The following is a 22637-nucleotide window of genomic DNA, read 5'->3' as shown; positions in this document are numbered from 1 at the left end:
TCCTGGTGTGACGGGTCTTTCCTCTTCGGCCTGCAGAGCGGTGAATCGGTTCTGCAAGGGCACCTCAGGCTTCGGGGGAAGTCCCTTCCTCCTGTTGATCCTTGCCATTGCAACCATCCATTCTTCTGCATTATTGGCCCCCCTGCTCCCTTCTGCGTGTGCCGGTGGGGGAGTTCTTGGCTGTTTGGCCGTGAGCTGTGGGTCCGCTGCAGACTGCACTTGGAACCAACTATTTAACTCCTTCTCTGCCTCCCTGATGTTACGCAGCCTTCTCACCACCTCCTGCAGCTCAGCCACCTGCTGCAGGAGGTCCTCCACCTGGGCACACCTTTTGCAGGCAGGTCTGTGCCTGTCCCTGCCCCAGGAGAGAGGTCCAGGCACTCCCTGCAGCCGGAGGTCTGCACTGCAGCCTCTCCCCTCAGCAGTTCCCTCTGGGTGGAGGCATCGGCCACCGCTGGGGTAGATGGTGCAGACCCCCCCCAGCCGGACCCGTGGCCTTTGCTCTCAGACGAGCGCCCACCATTCCGCCTTGAGGGTCAAGTAGGATGAGTGCCCTTGGCCTGTGCCCAATTAACCTGGGCTGGGTTATGTGTACTCCAAGTCTCCGACTCGGCCCATGGAATGCCCCTCCTTCGAAGAGGCGCCCTCCCTGCACGCCCTCCTGTGCACACTGACGCGCCACGCCCTAGCTGATGCGCCACACCCTAGCTGATGTGCCACGCCCTGTCTGCCCACCCTGGTCGCTAGCGCTCCCCGGGGCTGCCTTTTGCGGGAGTGGGGGGTGGCCGCCGATACTCCTGTGCCTGCCCACGCTTCGTCAGCCGCCCTCGTGAGAGCTGCCGGCTCCTGGCGGGTCTCTGCGCTCCCCTGGGGTTTCCCCGGCTCAGGAACCCCCCCTGTACGCTGCGATCCGCCACTCCGCTGCGGGACGCGCCTGCGCCGGAGCTGATCGCCTCTGTGACTCTGACACCAGAGCCCAGGAGAATTGCTGCTTGCTTCATTCCCTTTGTGTTTATACTTCAACATAGTCCTGACTCCTGAGGTGGTCATCTTCCACAGCTCTGAGAAACCAGAGAGCCAGATCTCACGTTGGAGGCAGGGTCTGCACCGAGGACGGTGCAGTGGGCAGCCGTGGGCCACTGACTTCAGTGCAGAGAGGGGAGAAGAAAGTGAACCAAGTCCTTCTCTCTTGATGGGAGAACCAGGCTCGAGGTCTCCCATCCCTTTGCTTCCCATGGCAGAAGTCAGACCAGGGGAGAGTGCTCCTACCCTCAGCAAAGCACAGAGATTTCATTTGTGCCTTATCTGATACAAGAGAAGAGAGGAATTTCCTCGTGAGCTCCCAACCCACCTGTGCCTAGCTGAGCACCGCAAAGAACAGAAGGTCCTTTTAGCCACTGTAAGAGTTTGAGGTTTTGTCCAAATTGGGCAGCAAAGCTCAAAAGATGAAGAGAGAACATATTCCACCTCTGCAAGCAGAGGGGGATAGCGTATGTTCCTAATGCATGACAAGGGACCGCGAAATCTTCTGAGATGCCAAACCCCACTTCTGCATTACATCCCGTGGGGAGCCTTGTGCCTTCCCAACGCTTATCTTGGCTGTGTTGAATACACATGTGTGGAGGGAAGAATTCAGCTGAGGCTTTGGAAGTGTCAGCCCTGTATTTTTCCCTTCATGGCAGAAGAGGATTCAGAGATTTCTAACGATGCATGACAAACTGTGCCATCTGCTGTCCTTGATAGGCTCTGCTGGGTTTGGGAGGGAGAGAGAGAAGGGGGTTGTTCTTTAAAGTGAACTTTGATATCTTTCCTTCTTTCTAATGATACAAAAAAAATGTAAAGTCTTGCATCAGCCACAGTGCAGGTTTTCTCATGCTTCATTATGCTTCATGCTAACCGTGCATGCAAAGAGGTGTAATATGTCACCCTTGGGCCAGAAGCAGACATCAAAAGGTCAAACGGCTCAAATGAGATAAAAATGAAGTGTTTGGGAATGTATATTCAATTCTTTTCTTTTTTCTTTATCTCTTAATTTTTTGTACACAGTCCAGGCATTGAAGCCAAACCCCCTTCATCCATGTCACAGGACTGGCTACTTACCTCCTCATTTGGCAATAAAGTTTGCTCTAGACATAGTTTGACCAGTATCTGCTGTCTAAAAATTACAGCTGAGGTTGTACCTCTTTATGTTAAATTAGCTGATCAAGGGAATTTAATCCAAATTGTCTGTGTGTACAGCATGGAGCAAGCACCTTCAGCCAAACCACAGCCGTGGACATCCCCTAGCCTCCAGCCGTCTTTGCTGGGAGCTACTTGCAGAAAACTTTCGGCTGAACTGAGCCCTTGTCACTAGAGCGCCACAATGCCATCCACAGGGTTCAGACAGCTCATGGGACATCACCCGATTTCGTTTCTCTTCCTTCACTGGGTGTTTTCTTATGATCTGGGCAGCGTTTGGCTAAAACAGGGGTGTGCAGGCTAAAAAGGAGAGGCTGGTGCCGCCCATGGGGACCCCACGGCATGTGTCCCCACGGGCTGGACCCATGTGGTGCTGAGATGATGAAGGTCATGGCAGCAGCAGAGCCTGACCCAGAGTTTTTGGATTTGGGCTTGGGGCTGTTCAGAGCTCTGGTTCCCATCCACCGGGCACCTCGAGCACCTCGCGAGTCCCACTGGTGTCTGTGGGAGGATGCAGCTGCCAAAAACTAAGCACAGCATAAGCCTTTTAATGGGTGGGAGCAGAGATTTCAGCAGCCTTCTACACTCTCCTGCTTTCTGGAGCCTCTCAGCCACAGGTCAATAAAAAAGAAAGGAGAAAATACAATTCATTAAAAAAGGGAGCAATTATTAAAAAAAGTCTTAATGTCCCAGAAGCCTAGTGGGCATGTGCGAACAGATTTTAATCTGGCCATCAGTATTAGAAAATGTAAAAAGAGGGGGGAAAAGTCATTAACATTAAGCTGATATAGCAACAGACTGGGAGGGAATAAAATAAATATCCCAGTTTGAGGCCTCCTCCCCTCGTACCCATCGATCACCTCTTCTGTGTACAAGGCACAAGCTTTCACGTGAAAACCTTGCCTCTAGTGAAGGCTTGTTGCACACCTAATCTTATAGGTTAAATAGAACAAAATCCATTTGAATATATATTTTTTATTTTAAAATCAAAATGTGGCTGCAGATAAGAAAGTTATTTCATTTTTGAAGACTAGTTTTGGGCTTCATCATTTGGCAGGGAGGAGAAATGGGAAAAAAGCTTTTCTGAGAGCATCTTTTTTCCAAGCATAAAGCTTGGGGCTTCTGGAAAATTCTCTTATTTTTTTTAATCTTTGAGCTAGCTGAGTGGGAAAAGGTAAGCTTTCAATATTCCTTTTACTCACATTCCTCTAGTGAAGATTACTCAGAGCAGCTTAAACAAAAATCAAGAGATTTGTCACATATTAGTTCTTAGGGAGGGCAAATATATTTAGGAATAAAATATTTGAAGCTAAGCTTGCTGCATTTAAAAATCACCTACTATTTGTGCATGGAAAATGACTTTTTGGCAAATATTTATACCTGCCTTGAGCTCCAGCAGTCTCAATACAAGTTGAAAATAGAGCTCAGGTCATGGCCCTGCTGACCAGACCTCAGAATGCCCTCAAACGGGAACTTCAGTGAGAATATGTTCCTTGTGGCATCAGCTTCAGGTACGGTTTTACCTAAGGAGAGAACTTAATGTGGGCAATGAGAAAAATCTCGCTGCATGACTGAGGGCTGGGTTTGACTCCTGCTCTTCTTTTTGCTTGCAAAATCAGGATTTTTTTTTTTTTAATATGAGTCCCATGGTTGCAATATTTTACCACATTTTTTTCCTCCGTGGTTGGTAGAGTTGCATCAGCAAGAAAAAAAGAACACTGTGTTCATCGGGTATGAAACACTTCATTCTTACTTTGCCCACTGAAGTAAACTCATTTCATAATGCAAAGAGCTGCAGAGGCTCCTTCGCTTGTGCGTGGAGTGTTTCATCTTTTAGCAAGTAGATCATTTATATTGGCTTTGTGGGTAAATATTCCACCTTTTACATCTGAAGATAGCCTGATAAAATATGAGATTTAAAAGAGGTATAATTTTGCTTTCTAACACCTAGAAGAAGACTGAAAATAGAAAATACGCTAGCTGAAGAAACTGATGGTTATTGATGACTGTATGAATGTCCCTTTTTTTTTCCTTTGGCTTGCCTAGTGTGAAAGCTCATTACTGAAAGTAAATCAGAGGATACCCAAAGTAGCAAGCCCTTCTGAGTCATGATTTAGCAAGCTGCACTGCTAAATGATAAATGCCGTCATATAACTGGCATGAAAGGGGTTTGACATTAAGCAAATGAAAAATCCAGAGAAAGCGGCATTTTGGTGAATCCTAACCTAGGCGAGTATTGGGGAGATTCTTTGGAAGAATACATGGTTCCTTTGGTTGAATACTTCTTATGCCGGGGAGTTGAAGGGGGTGGGGGACCGACAATCATATCTATCCTGGCAAAGTAAATAAGAAAAAAGACACCAGCAAAATGCATAATGAAGCAACATGTAGAGAAAAGTTGGTCAGAAAAGTTGCAGAAAGAAACAACTGAAAAACAGAACGACAGAGAGAGAAAGAGAGAGAATCTGAAAATATATTCCGCTGGAAACAGAAGGCTCTCTCCTACCGCCTGGTTGTCGGTGAAAGCCAGAGTCTTACCCACTCCAGGGTAAGATTTGGAGATTTAGGCACCACTGAAACATCATTAGGAGATCCCCCCGCCCCAGATATAATAGGCAACATGCTTTACCCTCTGGAATATATTTGCATATGTGTAGCAATATCCCATTGAGGTGGTTGGATATGAAAAAAACATATATTCATTCTTTCAGTTCCAGTGCTAGATAACACGTCCTCAGCTAGTTCAGAAAAGCATGAGCTGTTGGAGTCGGTGAGATACGCTGCAGGATTGTATAACTCAATGAATGGGAGACATCCATGGTTGGCAAGGTGTCAGGATGAGACATGAGACAGTGTGAACACAACACTGAAAAGAGCACATTACAGACACAGTGGCAGAGGCATTAATGATTAAAGAGGAAAGTGCATGTAAACACCCCAGAAATTTGCTTGAACGCAGCTTTAATCCACCAAAGCCCTGGCTACGAGAGGTCACAGCCAGCCCTGCCGAGCTGAGCTGGCACGGAGAACACAGTGCTTTGAATGCTGAAGGGAAGGGAAATAAAAATGTCTGTTCTCCTCTGAGCTGTCCCGTGACAACCTCCCTGGGCTGCACTGTATGCGTGCACTGTACTTCTAGCGCCTGTTGGTCATGCCCCAACATTGGCCATGGCCACCCCAGGCACACACCTCGTCTACAGGGTGCCCCTTCTAGTTGTACTGGGCAGGTCACCAGCCATGGGACCTCTCCGTGCCCATCTGGCTATGATGATGAGTGCTTCAAAGGATAACCCCAAGGGGGTCTGCTCCCGTCACCATCACTGATCTCCTGCTTGGTGGGGACAGGAAAACAGTGAAGCTGCCTGGTAGCCCTGGATCCCAAATCCAGGTTCTTCACACTTTTAAAGCAGTTCCCGGTCCTCCCGACGTCCCTGCAATGGGGTGGATGGCAGCCCTAGTCTAGTCCAGCCTCAGCAACCTCAGCCTCACAGCCCCACGGGTACAGCTAAGAGGAGAATTCAGTTTGGTCTTTGAAAGCTGCAATTCCTTACCCCAACCACCCCAAAAAACAGCCAACCAAACCATGCTGTCTTTGCAGCACATCACCCTGAAGGATTGGCAATAGGAGGCTTGCACGGATGGTGAGGCAATCTGCTGCACCAGCTCGTGGTGCTGAAAACTCAGGTGTCTCACCTGGAACCAGTGGAGATGACAACCCCAATGGTTCACCACCCACTGTGGAGGCAGCCTGGAGGCCTCACGTTTCGGGTTCTTAAAGTTAGGAAATATAAATCTCCTCCTCCTCTTCCCTCTCCAGATTCAACTACACATCTTGGATCTATAATCACTGAATTCGTACTGAATGGGGGTGAGAGGCTCAAAGAGAGGAAATTCTCCAGGATATTTTAGTCTCCAACGCAAGGGAAAATATACCTTCTGGCTGCATATCTGGAAATGGGAAACATTGCGTGCAGCAACACTGAGAAAGTTACCTCCGCTGCTTGAACATCAAAAATAGCAGAGTTAAAATGGTCTCCGAGAGATGAACAGGAGAAGAGAGATTCCTCTTTTACCTAAGATAATTTTCCTTTTCCATTCCTGGGGTTCATATTAGCTGTTTGCATACCCAAACACTTTTTTTGCACATTTGCTGACTCTGCCAGGGACCTAGGTGGGTTTGAAATTAAAGGAAAACTTCCCCAATGGCTTCCAGAGGAAGCTGTGCTGCCATAGCTATGGAGGGAAATACTTTTCATTCTCCAAGTGTAAAAGTAAATGGTATATTATTTTGACTGGAGATAGCCTATGGCCAAGCCCTGGCTCTGTTCCGGGTGTCCTTTGAGCTCAGCAGAACTGGAGCTACTTCTCCTGAGCCAACACAGCCGGGGGGGTGTTGGGGTTTGGGGTCTGGTTTTCAACGTGGGACATCAGGGCTAAGGGAGCAGTGGTCAGGAAAAGAGATTTAGCTCAGATCCTCTGTTCAGGGGACCAAATTCATCTGCATTTTTTTCCAGGAGAAATAATTGGGTGATCGTAGCAGAAAATGAAATTTTAAATGCCCTTCTTGGTTCCATTTGTCCCTTTTTCACATTTCTTAGTCAAAACTAACTCATCTCCCCCTGAAATTTGAGCACGGAGGCTGAAATGCAGCTCGGCTAAACCACACCTACGTCGGTGGGTTTGGATGAGAAATCCCCATCTGCACGTATTTTTGGCAGACTGTGCCATCCGAGGAGGGATTCCTCCTAAAACAGCTTAGTGGTCCCAACAGCTGGAGAAGCCGCTGCTTCCTCGCTGCCCCCTCTGCCCGTAGCAGCAGGGTCACAACCAGCACACCGGATTTTATTTTGTATCACTCCCAGGAAGGTACCAAATTAGCCACATATTAGCCTTAAGACTGGGGCACCAAACCTTTGCTATGCTGCCAGGAGCACCGCGGAGATACGCACCTGCCTTACCTGTGGAATATACTGTAATGACAGAAACTCCCAAAGTAAAGTAGGCGGATGAGCCGTGATTTTTGTGTGTATGGCCTGGGGTGGGCACTAAGGCAGTTTTAGTGGCATAACACCACCGTTTGCAGTCCCTGTCCTGCTCATCCCTGTGGGTTCCAGCCACAAGCATTGGTGTTTTCCTTGAGGCTTTCTCTTAGGAAGAAAAAGAATAAGTTGTAGCTGCAAAGGAAAGTGTCTCTCTCCTGGCAATACCTCCACAATGAACAAAAAACAGTGAAAAAATGAAGCAAAGAGAGGGGTCTCTTGCCTGGCCTGAAGGTTTTTAATCCGGGAGAGCATGTCCAGGTGACCGGCTGAATACTGCTCGATGACATCCATCACGTCGTAGGGCCGAAGGCTCTCCTTAAACTTGCGCTTGGAGACGAGAAATCTCATAATGCTGCAGGAGTTGGAGAGGAAAGGCAAAATATAGTCCCTGGGCTGCAGCCTGACCTGCTTAGTGGCAGATAAAAAACACTGCAGGGAGCTGCTTTGGAAGGAAAATGGAATAAATCCCACCCCTGTGGGTTTGGGAGAGGATGCGGCAATAGGAGCAGGGAAGGGGATGCGGGGGCTCGTGGCTGAAGCCCTGTCTGCGACGGGGGGTCCCCGATGCCCCTTGGACTATCAGCTGTGCGAGTGTCTTCTCTGCACTGCTTTTATAAATGTCAGCATTAAATCTCAAAGCTGGTGAGAACGACCATTTGGATGCATCCCTGCAGGGGACTTTCCTGTTTCTCCATTTATTCCTTCCGTCAGCAAAAATTGCTCTTTCTGACAGAATTTTCTGTAAAGGAGGGCAGGCCACCCAGGGGAAAACCATCCTGCAGCACAGACGTTTCAGCATTTGCCCCCTCTGCTTGGACTTTAAATTTCTTTTTTTTCCCTATTGTTTATTTTTCCGGACCGCTTCCCCCCTCTCCCTCTCTTACCACACTGCCCTGATGCTGACTTTCAGTCCTGGTGTCAAATCTTCCGTCACAAACTCGCAGTTGCAGCTTTTGTTCTCATCAGGAATGTCTTCTCCGGGGAGGCTTGCTTCTGGGTTTGGGAGAGGGAGGAATAAAGACAACGCGTTACTATTTCCCATGCTGGTGCCGCGAGAGAAAAGGCAAGTCGGATCACAAACAGCAATCCCAGGGGGAAGCACCAGAGAGATCTTTGCTGAGCATCCCGATGGGAGCATTTCCCAAGACGTGTTATGGTGACATCCAGCAATGCCAACTGCAGCTCTCATCCCTCTCTAGATGCCTGACTCTTCCTCCTTTCCCTATCCCTATATAAATAAATATATACATTATCGTGGGCATCAGCAGAGGTTTTCTTACCTCTTATTATACTCCAAGCTAAAGGACTGGAAGGGGAAGGAGACCTATTTAAGCACCCTGGCTTGCAGCTCTGCCCTTAGGTGGGGAGGGAGAGGATGTTGGGGCTGGACGGGGCTTTGGGGTCCCACGTGGCGCCCCAAGCCCTCACCTTCTGAGTTTTGCCGCGACGCCGCTCCCTTGATGCGGAAAGCTTGCCGGGCTCGGCTGCGGTCTCCGAAGCTCCAGCTCTTGGGCACTTTGCTTGGGCTGTCCTCGATGCTCTGGTCAGCGCTGGGGGACCTCCGGATGCCCTGAGCCTGTGGAGAGCCTTTCCCTTTGGTGCCAGCACCGCGGGGACTGGAGAAGACACGATCTTTCAAACTGACCTTCTGACTGTTCAGAGAAACACGTTGAAACAAAGACAAAAAGGAGACAGCAGGAGGAGTCATTCTGGAAACCACGCAGTCCTTCCCCACCAGCCATTAGAAACCAAGAGCACTTCCAAGCAGCAGTGAGATGTAGTTTTGCTGTTGGCTTTTTTAAAAAATATATTTATTTATTTTCTTTCTTTTTTTTTTTTTTTTTTTAAAGAAAGCATTGTAGAAATGTTTCCGCCACAATGAGTGAAATGGGAATGATTATTAAGAGAGAGAAAATAATGAGGACTTAAACAGAAGCCCCTCGTGGGATGCCAGGGCTGGCGGGACAGATGACGTTAAACAATGAGGTTATGACTCCTTAAATCAGTGATCGGCTCCGTTCACGAGCAAGGAAGCTTTTCTTTCACAACTGCCTTCCAAAACCCTGTATCTAATAAGAAAATACCAATAAAAAAAAGCCTTTAGCTTAAACTTTTAACTTTCTTGGAAACACTTCACTTCTGGTGCTTAGACCTTTCCTTTCCCTTTCTTCAGCTCCTGTATTTCCTCCCTCTTAAAACATGAGCTGCCCCTTTTATATATTCCAAAGAATTCCTCTTTTTCCAGTCATATATTTAAATACTTAAATACGAACACTTAAATGTGCAACTCCTTTGTATCCTATAAAGATTCAATCTAAAAGCTAGCTAACGTCTATCTGCAGGTCTGCTACGGGTGTCATAAACACGCAAAGCAAAATTTTACAACTTCAGAATATGGCATTTTATTGCTGTTTTTCTATTGGAACCCCATTTCTTTAAAACCTTGTAATTATGGTTTGAAAAGAAGATCCCTCCAGAAACAGAGATGATCTCACTGAGAAATAGTCTGCTGACCCAGCTCTAATTATTTTCCAAATTCTGAAATTTGTAATTAAAAACTTTCACCCAAATGAAGATGATGAATTTTCACATGAAAATTGCAAACCAAAAAGATTTTGTGAACCGTTATGAAAGGGCAAACTTTATAGAGACAGCACTGGGGAAACCAAACTGCAAATAATTTTGGATGATTTGATATTTTCTGAATAGTAATTGATTATTAAAATACACTAATAGAGGTTAGACAACCAATGCCAAGGCACTCGCACAAGTAGCTAATATTTTATATATAGGCAAATCAAAACTGAGTAAAACCATGGCTGTAATTCCCAACACTCTGTACCACGGCAGCAGCCATTTATCGTTTTGCTGCAAATGCTCTGACTCGATTTGCGGGAAGAACATTGCAGGAATTTTGATTTCCACCTCAGATTTCCAGGTCACCAACCAAAGACCTGGGTTTTTTCTGTCTCTCAGCAACGCCACCTTAAAGCTCAGAGCCAAACAATCCTCCTTTGCCTTCAAAACTGGCACGAGGTTCTTCAATCAGAACTTAGCTGCTGGTATTTGAAGCAAAGGAAAATGCAGCTCCCTTTTCCCCAGCCGTACCAGCTGTACTGTGCTGACGGGAACTGACATTCGGTTTTGTCAGTAAAGGAAGAAGACGTGACTCGAAGACACACAGGGAGCAGATTTGTTGAGTAAGAAGGTGCTATTTTTACAAAGTCACTTTACATTGCGAGACGTTGAACATTTACAGGGAGAGAAAGGTGCTTAGGCAGCATTTTCCGGAGTTGCACAGCGTGATCCCGAGGAGACGCTGCTGCCCTGATGCAACGCCCAGGGAACGGGGAGAGCAGCTCCTGGGCTGCAGAGCAGCGTTATCTGTGGCCATTGGCTGGGCAACAATTTTGAGTTGAAAGATACATTTGAGAGAAAATAAAATTTGTTCGTGACCAAGTTAGAAAAGGCAGAATTAATCCAATTAATGATGCATTCTTAATTCAGTGAAACTGCGTAGGTAAGTACTGGAGATTTCATTTCCAGCGTGCTGCCCACCTGCAGAGCCTGTCTGAAAGCCATGGGACCAACAAATGTTTAGCGTAGCTGAAAATCAGATCAGAGGTACAAATCCACACAGGAATCTAGGAACGAGCACGTGCCTAAATACCTTTCTGGATGTAAGCCTTAGTCACTAATGCTACCGAAATCATCGTACATAATGAGCCAAATGTTTAAAAGCAATTCTCATTCTGTGTTTCTCGGATTAGAAACCAGATTGGAATTTTATTTGTCATTTGATCCTAAGTAGGCCAATTGGATTTTTTTTTTTCTTTATTTTAGTTGATTTTACAGAAGCATATTCCTGGAATCTACTGCATTTCAGTAGTACTAATACTTTGAACTACCTGGTCTTTTTTAAAAATAAGTTTCACATAAATGAATCAGCAACACACTAATATTCAGAATTCAAAGCAATCTCTTTGTGCCTCATCCTCTGCAGAGTTGCTCCCATCACCAACCTTGGTGTGAAACCAGTTGCCTATCACTGAGTAAAGCAGGGCCTTTTCTTTGGGGCCCCTTTTCCATTCCCACAATAAATGTGCTGCAGATGTCTGCAAGAATCACAAAAGGCAAAAAAGAAAGCCTTGAACTCGGTGAGGAATACGAGCAAAGAGTTTCAAGCTTGACAGCATGAGGTGCAACACTTTTACACATTAAAAAATCTCATAGAAATTTGATGAACAATAAAGATCTGGATGGGTTTTGCTCCTGAGTACTCACTACTCAGAAAAAAACCCCAACACCTGATGTAACTTCTTTGTTTTAACACAGATGACATGAGACAACACGAACAATTAATTGAATTTTTCCTTCTGCCATGCAATTCTCTCATTGGAAATGACACCTGGAATCGCATGCAAGTACAATCCCTGCAAAGGAGGAGCTGGTAGGAAAGAGTCCAAAAGAAATATAGACACATATAGAGACATATGTTGTCAGCTAATCCAAGATCATGTTCTCATTCAACCAGAAAGTCATGCAGAGTGACACAGAGAGTCTCGGAGAAGTGGTATTTAGATGTCACTCAAGCAGATGGTAAATGAGCCTCAGTTCAGTGGAAAGCGTATGTGTTGGTGACATGAACATGAGGAAAGCGGTAATCCAGCCACACACGACAACATGAACTGAAGCTTGCAATCGTGATAGCTAAGAGCGGCGCGAGCACGGGGCAGGTGCCCTGCTCGTTCCAGGGGGAAGGGAAGGGAAAGGAAACTGGCTTTGCAACCAGAGACTAAGATTATGGGAAGCCATAACAGCGTAATAGGGCATGCTTCAGTTCCTAGATCTTCAGCTGGCACCTATTAAAAACATATTTGATAACAAAAAAAAATTGTAATGTTTCCAGGCTGACTTTGGGGAAGGTTTACAAAAATTTCAGCTTTTGAATTGAATTTAACAAAGGGTAAAAACTGAGTTGACTTTTTCTCTGCTGCCAGTCAGAAAACGAGAGCCCATGCTGGACGAACACGTAAGGACCGATCCATGGTCCCACAGCTGACAGCAAGATGCTCGCTGCTTTAGTGTGCTTTGCATTTAGGTTCATTCAGGTCCAACAGCCCAGCACTCAGCAGCAAAACGCATGAGAACTAACCTCCAAGTGAGCTGCCATCAGCCTCCTTAGGATGCTGGGGGTTTGAGCTCCCGTTTGAAACCCTCTGCTTTGGGGTTCACTCCACAGCCCTTTATAGTATTAAATCAGCACTTTTATAAAATGTGGACTCATTACGTTAGCAGTAGTTTTGGATCAATAAAAAGTATCACCTGTAACTTCTTGTCATCGATTTTAAACTACACTTGAGCAATTGTTTCATTTTCTCCTTTCATTTTGTAGGCAGCAAACGTCAGCCAAACTGAATTAGACTAACATGGACTCAGATCCATCTCTGCATAAGAACTCAACCAGTAACAGCGTCCATTTTTCTGAAAAGCTATGGCCAGGAGAAAGAGGCTATCTCCTGTTGGGAAATGAGGCTGTTTTTTAATCCAGAGTTTGTGCTGAGCTCATGGCATATGAGAACAGCTTGTTAAAACCAGGCAGGAGTGCCAGGAGTGAATGATAGCCTTTGTGGCTATCACTGGGCTCCAGTCTGGTCGCAGGTGTGAATAAGAGGCAGAAACCAATTACTGGAGACATGAAGGAAAGGAAAATACATCTGTGTGTGCAACACTTGCCATGACTAGAGCAGAAACCAAGAGAGGACCAGGCACAAGCATGGTTTGTCTCCAGTGATTTCAGAAAAGCCATTGCAAAGGTGAATTCAGCCCAGAGAATGGAGTTCCTAGAAGCAGAGCAGCCCGGACATAAAGAAAACAAAAGGTCAGCCAATGATCAATGTTATGGTAAGTAATCCCTCTTCTCTTCCTTGTCCACAACCACGGTGTTAGACCTGGGTTGAAGGGAGGCACTGAAATCATAACAGGAAAGACCAGAGTTGCACCATCCCCGCAGCCACCACCTAAACCTGGCTGAGCATGGGGCCTTGGGTGAGTGAAAGGACACTGGAGCCAGAGACATGTCTTTAACCTTGGCCTTTGGTATTTTGCAGCATTGCTGTTACACCGTCACCCCTCTCTTCCTAACACACAGCCTTTTTTTCCCAAACTGACGTTGAGCACTGTCAAACACCACATCACACAGATCCTGCATCTTCTAGCAACCTTTTGCTATTTGCCAGCTCAGCTGGTTTGCATTTCAGGAGCAAAGCAAAACAGCTAGATTGCATCTTCGAGCTGGCTGATTATTCCTAAACAAGACCTTAAGCAACACACTACACCCAAACCCGCAGGCCAGTCAAGGGCTCTGCAAACACCTTTCCTTCACTGGTCTGTGTGCCATTTCTTCCCACTGTCAGGTCTCTGTGGTGCCTTCATCTCTGAGTAGACGCCAGGAAAGTCTCTTACAAAGCAGAATATGATAGACTTGCTAATCTGGCTTGGTATAGTTACATTACTGTCTAAAAATGCATGCATTATTGCATTTATTGACTAGAGATCATTGGTTTAGTACATTAAGAAACCACGGCTTCTAAGGAGTTTTCTATTAATTTACCTGTATTGAGTTTTCCATGATTGCCTCATCGTTGGCTGTTATTTCATTATATGCATCCTAGATGAAGGCTTCTAGCACTCAGCCTTAAGATGCATCAAAGTGCTGGCATCTGCCTCTAGGATTTTGTGCAGTGGGGGACTGCGGGCAGGCAGCCCGAGGGTCCAGGAAAACAAGACATTTGAATTATTTTTATGTCCCTTCACAGTTAATCTATCGTTTTACTAAAGCACAGTGTGTGTAACACTACATTCAGGATGGATGCAGGTAACAAAGATGCCCTTGTAGCTACTCCAAAGTTCAAGACTCCTTTTTGACTGGAAGAACCACAGTCTGTAATCCTCCTTCTCAGGGTCTCCAATGGATTAAGAAGATCTTGAGATAATAATTTGTTTCATCCTCCCTTTCCCTTGCAGAACTCAAGATGGGGGAGATGAAATGAGGACCACAGTGGGAAGGAATTCGGTAGAAAATATATACTGGCTTTACCAATTAAAAATTCATGCCTAGGAAGACATGCAAGGAAGACACTAAGATCAGAGTGGCTGATTTTCCAGAAAACAGAACTGGACATGGCCAGGTGAGAGGACAGCACTGCGAATATCACTCCTTGTTTTAACCTCTGCCAAAAACAACCTCAACGTTAAGCAACTGAAAGGAGCCTATCTCTGGGGAGGGGTCCCTGCCTGCACTACGCCTCCTCCTCCAAGGATAAAACAACCTCACCTGGCAAACGGAAACACTACAAAAGTAATGATATTTTTTTCAGCTATACTATTGACCAAATCTTTGCCATTCGGAAATGTACTGAAATGCTGTCTGCGCAACTGGTGATCACCCAATATTTAAACCAGTTCTTTCAGGGATAAACTTCAAGGAAGGCCACAGTACCGTCAAAACACGTAGCAGGAGGCTAACTCAAAGATTCAGGCTATTTATCCAGGTACAGGGGATTTCCTGCCACGGAGAACTGCTTAGTATGAAATCTAGATCATGCCCCCTTCCTCTTTGTTACCCATTCAGAGATGGGATTTACCACACTACTTCTGAGCTTCTGGTACACGCAAGTTTCAGGCATGAGTCTTAGCCTCTAGTCTGACAGATAATAAAAATAGCCAGCAGGGAAAAAAATAGCAAGAAAAGAAAAGATACAAGTTGGAACAATTAATGGAGAAAATCAGAGATACATATACTTTTAAAGCTGTAGTTTTATACTTTTAAAACTGTAGTTTGTTGGCTTTCTGAGGGAGACAGAGACTGGTGATTTTGAGAATTAAAACGGACTCCAAAAAAGAGCATGCAAAAATCCGATTTCACAAACATGCGGCATCACTCAGTGCCCTGCCACTCCTGGGCTTTCCGCCTGCCTGGCTGCGGGGGGAAGAGCTGATGGGGTTCACCTGCCAGCATTCACAGCATGCAAACTCTGGGCATTCGTAATTCAAGAAGGTGCATGTTTGCTGCTGAGAAGCAGTGTCTGCGGCGGGGGAAGAGACTCTTCCAGTGCAGGCGTGGAAGTAGATGTATTTATGCATAAGTAACATAAGATATATGTATCCGTGTACCCTTATGGCCATTAGACGGGTGCTCTTTGGGAATTCTCTGAAGCCGCCTAACAATTGTCAGCTTGATGAAAGAGATGAAAACACTGCTCGTACGAAACCCTCTGCTCTAGCTATCTGTTCCCCACGGGATCTAGAAACAGAACCATTCACAATGCCAATGTCAACGCTGAGGGGAACCCATATCCCCTACGTCTGGTGGGACAGGCTGAGATTAGTCCTTCTCTAGCTGCGTAGTAGAGGTGCTAGATAGGCAAGCCATGGCTTCCAAAGGCCACAAGACTAGGAAAGGTCAATTTGTAGTGTTCAGAGAGCCAAAGGAACGGTGATTGAGCAGAGAGGTAGGAAGCCGGTATTTCTCATGCTGCTAACGTGCTATTGCTGTACAGTGCAATTCAATTTGCAAGGATTCCCTGGACCTTGAGGAGGGATGGAGCGGTAGGGAGGAAGGGGTCTTTTTGAAAAATTTTTTTAAAAAATTTAATTTATTTATTTATTTTTAATTTTCCATCATTTGTTAAACTTCAGTTCCTGGCCTCCATTGCTGAGCAGACACTGGCTTGCTAGCCCAGACCAAATTCCCCATCCTCGTCTCTTTGAATCACATATTCTGCATGATTAGCAGACAAGGAAGCCTCTAATTTCTGAGCGGGCAATGGGGAGGCTCTTTCACCTTTTTTTACTCATCTAGTACCTCTATTAAGCAGAGAAGTGATCAGAACGGGTGGTAGCAGGGTAGAGGGAGAATGAGCCGTGCAGCTTTTGATTAGTTCCGTGCGACGCATTTCCCGTGGTACCTAGAGTTTCCTGAGCAGCATCCGCATAGTGACTCTCTGCACGGTTTGCTTTTACTGGAAATGAGGGGAGAGTAAAAATTAGACCTGGAAGCAAATGCCAGACAGGAAACTTTTGATTACTGACTCTAGGTTTAAAAGACAGGTGTTTTGAGGGCCGGGTTCATGACAGGATTTTTCTGTTTGAGCGTTAAATGGAAAAAAAAATAAAAATCAAGGGGGTTTCTGAAATTTGTCTCACTGTGGTCAATAAATGTCATTATTAGAAATGACGCATTCTGCATTGAATCGGTGGCGTCAGTTCATCTACAATTGACTGAGTCCTGCAGGAAGATTTTTCATCTGCATTGCAAACAAAAAGTACTCTCTTCTTCCTCTAAACAGATAAAAGACTTTTTTTTTAATTGCCTAAGCCATGGAGGGCCAAAACTTCAACTTGTTTTGTCCAACAACATCGAAAAGGTTCAAATTTCTTCTTTTTTTTTTTCCAGAAAAAACCTCACAAAGAGAGGCAGTTAATCTGTGAATTATTTGCACTTCTTATACAGAAAATAGCATCATATTAAGCCTGGCATTTAAAAAAAAAAAAGATAAAAACGGGGTGTGGTGCAGTCCCTTATGGGAAAGGATTTGAACATCTGTGTTCATGCATCCATTTTTCATAACGCTTTTTAGACGGACCCTACCACTTCTGGGGAGTCACTGGCTTTGCTGAGGCACCACCACAGCTCCCGTGAGCCCATCCCAAATCGCTGCTCAGGCACTGCCCTGCCAGGAGATCGCCCCCACGACCAGGGTCCTCCACGCCATGGAGCAGCCCTCTACCTGCGGAAGGGTAATGACGTGGCCCCCGTCACCCCACCTGGCCACCAGCCACCAGCGGGCATCACTTGCTGAGTTCATGGACAGACTGAAAAGGCTGAAGGGCATAAAAACCCAATCTCATTTTACAGTTGAACTCGGCAATCGGAGGAGCTCGCAGGCACACACAGAAGGAATTTGCAGGAATTCTTTCTGCTTCGCGGCGTCCTGTGCAAGCTCAGCCGAAACCACCCTCTGCATCCTGGGGACTCCTGAGGCACCCGCAATGGGACCCCCCATCCCCAGAGAGCCCCGGGGACCGGAGGTGCTACCGGGGCTGTTCTGGAGCTGGGGTCTGAGCATCGCGGCGTGGGAGTGAATATTCAGCATGCAGAGCCTCAGGGAGACACGTGGGTTACTCTCCTCTCAGTCTCCTCTGCAGTCCCTACGGAAAGATGCAGTCCCTTCTGTGCAAATAATCCGCTCCCCTAAAGGCAACTGATTATTTCCAGATTACTGTCAGTCCCAGCATGAGTCTCTGACACCAGTTTAATCGGTTAGAAGGTCAAACGCCAACCCAGGCTAACAAGGCCCATCGGGCTCCTGTGATTGACACTGGTTTCCACGGGCAGTAGCGGTTAGTGACACCTCGGACACCCTAGGCTGGATGAGCAGGGGCCCACTGAGGCAACCAAAGGCATCCTCCAGTGCGTACAAAAGCCTTAATCACACCCCTGAACAGAGATATTAATGTTTTGGGTATCTCAGACAGACATATACATACATTGATATATAGATATACGCACAGGTACACATACACATTACAAGGTGGCCCAGTCCAGCATTCACTCAATATAATGGCCAAGGTCTTGCTGAGTTCATTAGGGTCAAGGACAAACCACAGCTGAGGACAACCTTCCAAAGAGGTTCCTCTCATTACCTACAGGACTGAACTCATGCTGGACAACGTAATCTGAGTTTTAGCTTCCCAGTTCCCTGGAATCCTTCTGTTTCTTTTTCTCTGATATTAATGTGTTATTATGATCACTTGGTTCATTAATTTTTAGCTTTTCACCCAATCATATTTTGGAAAATACAAGAGGAAGAAACGTGGTCATGGATGCCTTCAGATGTTTATCAAACCATCTGTTAAAGAGCATCTGAAGCACGCATTTCATATAGGAGCCTCCGTAGTCCTGGCTAACCATATGTTTGTCTTTTTGACATTACAATCAGAAGACAAAATAAACAGAGACGAGATGCCACAGTGAATTTCCAGCCTGATTAACACAGGAGTAATCAAACCCCGTTACCACTCTGATTTGCTAGCTTTCTGCAGCAGGAGGGGTGAGAAAAGCCCCACCACAGGGCAGCTCTCCTTCCCTGGCGTTATGAGGCAGAGAGGACTTATATTTGGACCGAGAGCACGAGAGTAGCGTGGTCTCGGAGGTGTGACTGGGGCTAACTGCTCCTGCAGTAGCAGCCAGCCCGGGGAAGGGCAGATGGCCACTTCTCCTGGCCAAGGCAGACAGTAGGGTGGACACAGCGCCCAAAGCAACGGGCAACAGAGGAAGCTCTGTAAGCAGTTTTTAAGTAGGGAGGAAAATAAAAAGGGGGAAGAGGTACGTAGCATGTAGAAAAAGGCCAGCATCTTTTCTGCTCATCACAGCCTGGGCTCCATGTCACGGGGAGGTGAGTTCCTGTCCCTCCCCACAGGTCAGCACACAGCTTCCCGGCACTCGGTCATAGATGGATGCAGACAAGCTCGCGGTGAAACACGAAACAGAAGCGATAGAGAAAGGACGTAACCTGTCTCTCAGATCGGCTGTCCCATTTTACGCCAAGACCAAATCAAAAGCCACCTGAGTAATTCCAGGTGACCCTGAGCCTCCACCATGCTAACCCCATCGCCTCCCCATGTCCTCCCACCCCAGGCAGCAGCTCTCCGAGTGCCATCTCGGCAGAAATCAGCACAGCTACAGCAGCACCGGAGCCAGAGGGCAGCATCGCCGCTGGTGCACGGGCAAGACCCCAACAGCTGCCCCGCGCACTGGCGGGGCGTTTGGGATGCTCCCTGACCTTGCAAGGCAATGTTTGTCTTGCACAGAGCAGCCGTGCCAGCATCCCTTCTCTAACTTAAAAAATATTAAGATGCAAAATAGTGAAAAAGCTGTTTCTGTTCTGTTTGCTGTAAGGACTTTGTGGTGTATCAGTTATGGAAAGAGGGATATAGGAAATCAGCCACTCCCTACACATAACTACGACGGGAGGAAGATCCAGCTATCTCCAGATGAGAGACAGTATGTTTCCTTACATCGATGGAAATGGGAAGTGGCAAATCCTTTACCAGCTGAAGCAGTAAAAGTGTGGTGCTGGGGTCTGCTATGAGAGATGATTCATCCCGAGGAGTTTCCTAAGTGAAACAGTCATCAGTGACAGACCACGACTGGATGATTAACTGTCGGGTGGGCTGAGAAACAGGACAAGTTTTCTTTGCTGAGGGCACGATGACACACTGAGCATCACTGGGAGGCTGCTGGAAATTAAAGGGGGTGGGAGATTTGGGATGTGAATGTAAAAGATCCAGAAACTTTTATTTGGGAAAGCAGGTGATTTGGGGCCCCCTGAATATAGGGACTACTGTGCAAAATTCCTTCCTGAGGTCTGAGACGTTATCAGATGGAAAAGGGCAGTGGGAGCAGGTAGAATTGATATTGCCCTAACAGAACACAGAAGGAAAGAGCTTCGGTTCTGCTACGGCAGCTGAACTGAACAATATAGAAAGTACTCTAATGCCATATACACGGCAGCTGCGGACCCTCAGCTTAAGCACTCCTGGGTTCAGGTTTAGCATCTTACAACAGAGGGCAACAAAACCCATCAGTGTCACAAGAGGCGGATACACTACAAGCAGCGTTTGGAAATGACCCTGATGAAGGAGCCATATATAGTAAAAAAATACTCTGAAAAAGGGCAGTGAAAGGCTATTTTTACTTCTCTCTGTGACATAAGATAAAGAAAGCAATGTAGAAAATGAACAGGGAAAAACCTGCAACCTCTACGAAGAAATATTATATCCAACCTAGTGTTTTAACCAGTGAAAATGAACCCTGCAAGACAGGACTGAGATTCAAAAATAAGAAATAAGACTAGTGCCTCAGAAATAAGACTAGTGCCTGCGATTGCAGCGATGCTGGCTGGTGTGACCCTACAAGGGACCGTCAGTCCTCAGATTTCCTCGGCTATGGAGCCGATCGGGCTGAACAGAGATTTCGTCTCATTGCGCAGTCATATGCCTGTGAGAAATGTGGATTTACCCTTTGGTGCATCCGAAGTATGGCACTGGCTGAGACAGGGCAGCGGAGCAGCCAGGCCCCTGGGATGAAATGTTGACCCTCCTGATGCCACGGGCGGGTGGCCAAGATTTCAGCCTTGGTCTGCTCCCAGAGAGCACTTCCCACGTCATGCTCCCTGCTTTAATAAAGCTGGATGGAGGCTGCCTTCGCTCTAGCTACGCAGGCTGAGACCCCAAGTAGGAAAAAAAAATAATCTGGGTAGTTGAAACATGATCTTGGAGATTTGGTTTATTTGGCAGGGAAGTGGACGGAGTGCTACGGAGGTTCTGCTTGCAAAGAAAAGCTCAAATGAAAGACAGAAAAAAGAGCCGGGGAGGGGGCGGGAGGAGGAAGGAAGGATGAAATTTTCCTCCCTTTACTCAGCACCGTATCTACCCAGATATCTTTGGTTGGATTTTATTCAAGGGAAAAATTAGTTTCTGGCCTCTTACAAGATAAAAGGCACAGCAGAAAGTTACATCTGCAAAATGCCAGGTTGTAGTTATACTTCTGAAAAACATATTCAGCGTTTACAATATTTAGGCTGTAAGCTATGTTTTGAGAAATGAGATGGAAGATCTGAAAGCCAAGCAGATGATCTCCATAGATCATCAGTTTTGCATCTTGCTTCCCAAGAAAAAAAATGAGATTCAGTCCCAGAATTACTTCTTAAAAGAACTGGGAAAATATAGGAAAAAAAATCCCAGAATTAAATACTTCTAAGGGGATGAAAAGTATCCTAAAAGTATCCCAAATACCAGCCCTGTTGCTTTCCCTGGGACATGTGAATAGAGAAAAGCTCTCCCGTAGGTGAGATTTACGGCTGGCCTTGGAAGGTGCTCGCCACTTCTCAGAGGGCGCCCGGCTGAGCACGCTCTGCACGGTGGACTCGAGGCATGCAGGGAAGACGGAGCAGGGACTGTGCTTCATCCAGAGGTTGTGAGGCCAAAGGGAACGGGGTGGAGAAAGGGTGTCTCTGCCATGCAACGTCGTGCCGTGTCAGAGAGCCCTCCCGTGTCCCACGGAGCAGCAGGTCCACGCAGCCCCGTGCAGTACCCTGCAGCGAGAGGAGCTCAGGAGAAATTGCTAACTCAGCGACATGGTGATGGCTTCGTGTTCCCATGTCACCTCTGCCTGGCATGGCGTTGGGTGATGGAGACATAGGCAAAGCATCACCTACCCATCGGCACTCACTGAGCCTGCGTTATACTGTTTCAGCTACGACTCCAGCAACAAAAGAAAAAAAAGCAGCATAAACCAAAGCCCTGCTGTCACCCCGGATAAGTGTCTGCCAGCTCTGCCCGTGCTGCCCACCACTCTCTCTAGCCCCCGCAGCCTCGCTATCCTCGCAGCTACAGCCCGAGGCAGACTGGAAGGAAGATATGATTTAAGGTCCAGCATACACGTAGATACATCGGACTGCCACAGCACAGAAAAAGCACGTTAATACCTAGAATGCTTCCCTCGATGGCGCCACATGGTACACACACGCACACACGTACATAGAAATCTACAGGTAATGCATGGGAATGGCGTGTTGGCAGTGATACAGACCTTGGCGATGGTTCAGGCTGCTGCTCTTTCCTTTAAACAGAAGCAATAGTACATTAGCAAGGTGTCAGGTGGCAAAAGATGTTGCTGCTTCACTGTTAAAACATAACGAAAGGACAATACCAAACAATACAACTAAGTGGAAGTTGTGGACAGAAGAGAGGGAAAGGAGCACTTAATTCCTGGAGTTTCTGTCCCGGACAGAAGATCACTGGAGACTCACACAACCTCAGAGAAGACACATACAACGCACAGGGTTGAAGAGTTTATCCCAACCCATCCTTGTGCCTACGCATGACTGAGACACCTGACGGTCGTGTGATTTGTGTGAGCACAGGAGGACTTCTGTGGGCTCAGAGAGCAGCCCCCTTCGTTTGGAAATCACCGCCCTGAGTTGTTTCTGCACATAGGGAAGGATTTGAATAGCTCCCCTGACCCGGGTGCATTTGCTTTTCCTTCCTGGCCATTGGGACAGAGCTAATGTCAGATCTCTTGATGCATTAGCCGCAGTGCTAATGCGTGGTGCTGGGAGGGGGACATTGGTGGGAAGGAGTACGGACCCCTGCCCTGATACCCTGACACCCCAGGTGGGGTTTCTGCCTCCAAAGCCTTTGGCAGCTACTTTGCCAAAGTAGTTGGCAAAGGCTACATGGAGGGAGTGGGACGCCACAATTTTTGTATGCCGTTTCCTACTGAGATCCCAAACCATTTGATTGCCCTGAAAAATCATTGACATTAAGGACAAAGCGAGCTGAACACCTGCA

General features: G+C 46.8%; 1 protein-coding gene across 7 annotated transcripts in view; it reads right to left on the bottom strand.

Annotated features, from left to right (window-relative positions):
• The window catches only part of KCNQ2 (potassium voltage-gated channel subfamily Q member 2), a 69210-nt gene that overhangs the window by 4499 nt on the left and 42074 nt on the right, over nt 1-22637 (bottom strand). For 2 of the 7 annotated variants that reach the window (XM_076352105.1, XM_076352108.1), the window contains 4 exons: nt 21877-21906; nt 8649-8872; nt 8105-8213; nt 7441-7572 (listed from right to left, as the gene is read on the bottom strand). In XM_076352105.1, the coding sequence (XP_076208220.1) occupies nt 7441-7572; nt 8105-8213; nt 8649-8872; nt 21877-21906 (495 nt within the window). Of the gene's footprint in view, nt 1-7440; nt 7573-8104; nt 8214-8648; nt 8873-16189; nt 16244-21876; nt 21907-22637 lie in introns of all 7 variants that reach the window. The other 5 variants (XM_076352104.1, XM_076352106.1, XM_076352111.1 and 2 more) reach the window with 4 other exon arrangements.

The sequence above is a fragment of the Aptenodytes patagonicus genome, chromosome 14, assembly GCF_965638725.1.
Source record: "Aptenodytes patagonicus chromosome 14, bAptPat1.pri.cur, whole genome shotgun sequence".
Lineage (NCBI taxonomy): Eukaryota > Metazoa > Chordata > Aves > Sphenisciformes > Spheniscidae > Aptenodytes > Aptenodytes patagonicus.
Note: the sequence above shows the minus strand (reverse complement) of the source record. Positions and strands in the feature narration are given on the sequence as shown.